The sequence below is a fragment of the Gigantopelta aegis genome, chromosome 5 (assembly GCF_016097555.1).
Source record: "Gigantopelta aegis isolate Gae_Host chromosome 5, Gae_host_genome, whole genome shotgun sequence".
Lineage (NCBI taxonomy): Eukaryota > Metazoa > Mollusca > Gastropoda > Neomphalida > Peltospiridae > Gigantopelta > Gigantopelta aegis.
Genome location: NC_054703.1, coordinates 36,298,575 through 36,303,841, shown reverse-complemented (window position 1 = coordinate 36,303,841; position 5,267 = coordinate 36,298,575). Strand labels below are relative to the sequence as shown.

Sequence of the window (5,267 nt, the reverse complement as noted above, 5' to 3'; positions counted from 1 at the left end):
CCATTAAGTTTATTTCTGTAGTTATAGTTGAATTGAGAGAGACGAGAGTGTAGTGGTCTCACACCTACCCACTGAGTCGTTAAAACTTGCTCTGGGTGGGAGTTGGTACCAGGCTGAAAACCCTGTACCTACCAGCCTTACATGTATGTCCGATGGCTTAACCATGGCACCACCAAGGCCAAGTTACCATTAAGTTTATTTCTGTAGTTATAGCTGAGTTTATTTTAAGATCCGAGACTTATTAATCTTCATCAGAACATTGACATGAAATGCGTCTTATTCTGTACGGTAAAACTTGTATTTAAGACACATATAGCTGGGGGTGGGGGTGGGGTGGGGTGGGGGGGGGGGCGGGATGTAGCCCAGTGGTAAAACGCTTGCTTGGTGCACAGCCAGTTTGGGATTGATCCCCATCTGTGGGCGCATTGGGCTATTTCTCGTTCTAGCCAGTGCACCACGACTGGTATATCAAAGGTCGTGGTATGTACTACCCTGTATGTGGGATGGTGCATATAAAAGATCCCTTGCTGCTAATTGAAAAGAATAGCCCATGAAGTGCCGACAGCGGGTTTCCTCTCAATATCTGTGTGGACCTGTGTCTGACGCCATATAACCGTAAATAAAATGTGTTGAGTGCGTCGTTAAATAAAAACATTTCTTTCATACAGCTGGGTTGGCTGACATTTTCACAAAACATGGTGCACACACATAAAAATAGACACCACTGAATCATGGAACAGGAATGCAACAAGGATGTTGAATAGGTGCCAATACTTCATAGTTCTAAGCGCTTTCATCAAGTGCATTTTGTTTTTATTAATATATATAAATTTGTGTTGGTTTATTTGTTATATTAAAACTAGATAATCTGATTAATATAACTACAGGTAAATGTATAACATGTAATGATGTATAATATATATTAAAACCAGATAATCTTATTAGTTTAAGTACAGGTACATGTGTCATAACATGTATAATAGTCTTCTATATAATATGACTGAGATAACACACCAACACAATTTAAAATATAATAACATAGGTAAACATACATAATTGTATTTATATTTTATTGTTAAAAATCTAAAATGTCAATTATCAATTATGTAATGACTATATTCTGGAATTGTTGAGCTTTCTGCACATACAGAAAACATGTATACATACAATGATACATACATCAATTAAAATATACTTGTGGAATTCAGCAACATACCGGAATTAGATCAAATTCATTTTAACTTCAAGACATATTAATAATATTATTTTCTGATGCCTATGGTACGTTTCAAAATAAAATTGAAATAACATATCTTCTCGTAACTCCGCCTCCAGAGTTCATTATTAGACAGAATGGGTGATTTTCAGTGACTCTAGGTTGCACCTCACCATTCAGTTTTGTATACATGAAAGAACCACATTCATGGCTGCTGTTTTTATAAACTTGTACAGATGCTTAATAACCAGTCCTTGGTTTTTGAAAAATCCAGGTGAGTGGAAAATCATACACCTCAATATGCTAAGGCAAGTAAAAAAACTGCACTCTCCAAAATACCGTAAATCAAATAGGTAGCTCAAGTAGCTCAGATTGGATTTTGACTGGTACGTCTACAAAATTGCTTATTAAACAAGTATTTCCTGATTTGTTCAACAAAGAGAAATACCAGTTTAACGACTGCATGGAAGCCACTCCCATGTTTTTAATGTTTAATGTTTTAATAAAAGGACCTTCCTATTAGCTAAATAAGCTATGAAAAGTGTTGGTTTTTGTAAATTGTGGAAATAAATATACAAATTTATTTTACGTGCACAGTTTGTCGAGTATAACATGCGCTGTTTTTCACACTCGTTAGATTGAAATTATGTGCACTGTACAAGCGTGAGCACACCCGCGCACCTTAAAAACCAAGGTCTGTATCACCACCATGTAAAAATAAATAAATAAATATATAGGTTGACAACAGAAAATGTTTGAATTATCAATCATTAAGCCCAAGCACTGCCTCATTTTGCTGTTGTGTACACTTGTACACATATATTATATAAAGAATAACTGGTTACTGCCATAATATATCGGTTTTATCCTGTGAAGCTTAGAATTGCCAATGCTGCGAGTTTCTGTCGAGCAACATTCGACATTTGACCTAAGCTGGATAAAGTCAATATCTTAAGGCAGTAAACGGTTATTTCTTTTATCCTGCAATCCTACATGAATAGTCAAAAATCATTATATATTCCATTTTTGTGTAAGCAAATCGGGTATCATCAACCTAACAATGCTTTTGCCGTATGATGTCATACAAGATACATAACGTCATTCTTTGTAAGACACTAGCTACATTCTGCAACATTCAAAAAGCATTTCTAAATTCTAATTCATAAATAAATATACAAGTTTTGCATAGTTATCACAAAACTAAACGTTATTTATATTTGCTGTACAAAACAAATGATTTAAAGACTATGTTTATTGAAAATCTAGTGTAAAATACCAATTGAGTCGGACGTATGTTACATGACCTATATTTCTGGTCAGTGACTGAAAATATAGAGATTTATCTAGTCATCTTATCTTGCCAATTTGATGTATACAGTGAATGCAGGATAAATATGTGTGTGTGTGTGTACCACATTCACAGTTTTTATAATTTAGCAATAACAACTTCAAAGCACTGGGTTATTTAAATACTATAGAGGCCACAGCAGTACACCACAACTGGTATATCAAAGGCTGTGGTATGTGCTATCCTGTCTGCAGGATGGTGCATATAAAAGATCCCTTGCTACTAATAGAAAATTGTAACAGGTTTCCTCTCTAAGACTACATTGTATGTATACGTAAAAATTACCAAATGTTTGACATCCAATAGCTGATGATTAATAAATCAATGTGCTAAAATGCTAAACAAAACAAACTTTAACTTTTCTTACGATTATACACCTCAAACAGCCTCCTACTACCGGCCTCAGTAGTGTCGTGGTTAAGCCATCGGATATAAGGCTGGTAGGTACAGGGTTCGCAGCCCGGTACCGGCTCCCACTCAGAGCGAGTTTAACGACTCAATGGGTACGTGTAACATCACTACACAGACTTCTCTCCCACTAACCACTAACCCACTGTCCAAGACAGGGGTGCCCAGGACAGCGTGCTTGAACCTTAATTGGATATTTAAGCATGAAAATAAGTTGAAATGAATGAATGAATGAAAAGCCTCCTATTTTCAATGATAATGAACACTTTTCACCCTTATCCTCAAATCCTGCACATGAAATTAAAGTTTGTTTTGTTTAACGACATCACTGGAGCACATTGATTAATTAATCATCAGCTATGGGATGTCAAACGTTTGGTAATTCTGACTCGTACTCGTAGTCATCAGAGGAAACCCACTATATTTTTCCTAATGCAGCAAGGGATCTTTTATATGCACTTTCCCACAGACAGGAAAGCACATACTACGGCCTTTGACCAGTTGTGGTGTACTGGTTGAACGAAAAGAAAAAAAAATAAGTTGAATGGATCCACTGAGGTGGTTCGATCCTGCGACGCAAGCACCTCAGGCAAGCACTCAACTGACTGAGCTAAATCAACCCCTCACCCCCACCCCCCACGTGAAATATAAAATAACAATGCTACACAAATTCTGTAGATCACAGGTATGTGTAACACTACATGTAGATATACATATAAACAAAGCAATCACATACCACACATTTGTGCCTTGGGCTTATTTAGTCATAACATTAACAGGGTTTTATGATTAAGTTATTAGGTCAACTACATGTAAATAGTATTGTTTTCCGAAATGAGTCCAATAATAACAATCATGACAACTCGTTTGTCATTTGTCCTACATACATGTATATGGTGTACTTATACATGTACATTATGTAAAGTTGTTTAAAATGTTTATTTAAAATAATCTTAATGTTTTTGTGGAGTTTTTTAGGGTTTCATGAAATAATTTATTATCCATATGGTTCAACATAACTGAGTTAATAATAATCATATGAAGCACACATGTAATGACGTAATTTTGGGAAGCAATGCTGCTTCTCCTAGCTCAGACTGTGCATTTGAAATATGATGTCATTTCGTCGTCTCCTTCTAGTTGTGGCTGAAACATTTTGAGTTGGGTATTGATATTCATAAAGAAAACAACAATATCAATATGGATAATAAAGAAATTATTACCTCGCGTGTGAGTCGTACTGATTTTACAAAACTCGTGTCAGGATTCATGTATTACCCTCGCTCTCGCTCGGGCAATACAAAAATCCTGCCACTCGTTTTGTAAAATCAGTACAACACACAAGCTGGTATAATAATCTCTAGATGTACTTTGTAACATTGTCAGATTGTTTTTTTTGTTTAAACCAAACAGTATTTTTCAAACCTGCAAACCAAAGTGCAATGAATGAATAAATGAACCACACAATGAATGTACATTGAGTACTGAGCAACATCCCAGCACAAATAAAACATTGGTCACTGGGCGTTAAGCTAAGACAAATTATATAAATTTAAAGAACTCAGAAAGAAAATATGACAACAAATTTTAATTATATTACAAAAAAAGAAAGAAGAGTTTTCAAAAGCATTTTTTTAACCATGTTTCTAGAACACTTATAGTCTAGAATATGGAGTGTTCAGGAAGTTAAACAGCAATGGAGGGCTGGGATGTACATTTTAAAGTGGGTGGTTTCATGACTTTGTTTTCCTGTCCCAACCAGCACTCCATGTCAGATACCGTATTTCCTCTAATATGTGCCCAAACACATTCGTTTCAAAACGATCCCAAAACAATGCTTACTGGAGACCAGAACTTATTTTTTCAAAATTTTGTTTTTTAATTTTTAATTTTAAAATTAAAATAAACAATTTTATTTTATTTTAAAGACAAACCAATGAACAAATTAGTCATTAGTGCTTATATTTGAAGCACAGCACATATTAATTACAGGAAATACAGTGCATCAAAGACCATGGTATGTGCTGTCTTGACTGTCCAAAAGTGCATTATAATCTCAATATATATATAGTTTAAAATGTGCTGAGGTGTTGTAAACAAGCATTCCTTTCCTTTCTTTCACACAGTAAAGGGAGAAATGATATTATTTATATATATATAAAAATAAAAAAGAGACATTTTCAACTCACCCCCAATTTCTCCAGGGTTGTCTCTGACAATTGTCCATTTGTAACATTTTCATTTTTGTCCATTATCTCCATAGCAACAGAATCACATCCATAGCAACAGAGACAA

The 5,267-nt window shown here is 34.9% G+C and overlaps 1 protein-coding gene across 2 annotated transcripts in view; it reads right to left on the bottom strand.

Moving 5' to 3' along the window:
• Positions 1 to 5,267, bottom strand: part of LOC121373702 — a 57,591-nt gene extending 52,324 nt beyond the window's left edge. For both annotated transcript variants that reach the window (XM_041500436.1, XM_041500437.1), the window contains exon 1: positions 5,162 to 5,267. In XM_041500436.1, coding sequence (XP_041356370.1) covers positions 5,162 to 5,233 — 72 coding nt within the window. In that variant the 5' untranslated portion in view covers positions 5,234 to 5,267. The remainder of the gene's footprint in view (positions 1 to 5,161) is intronic.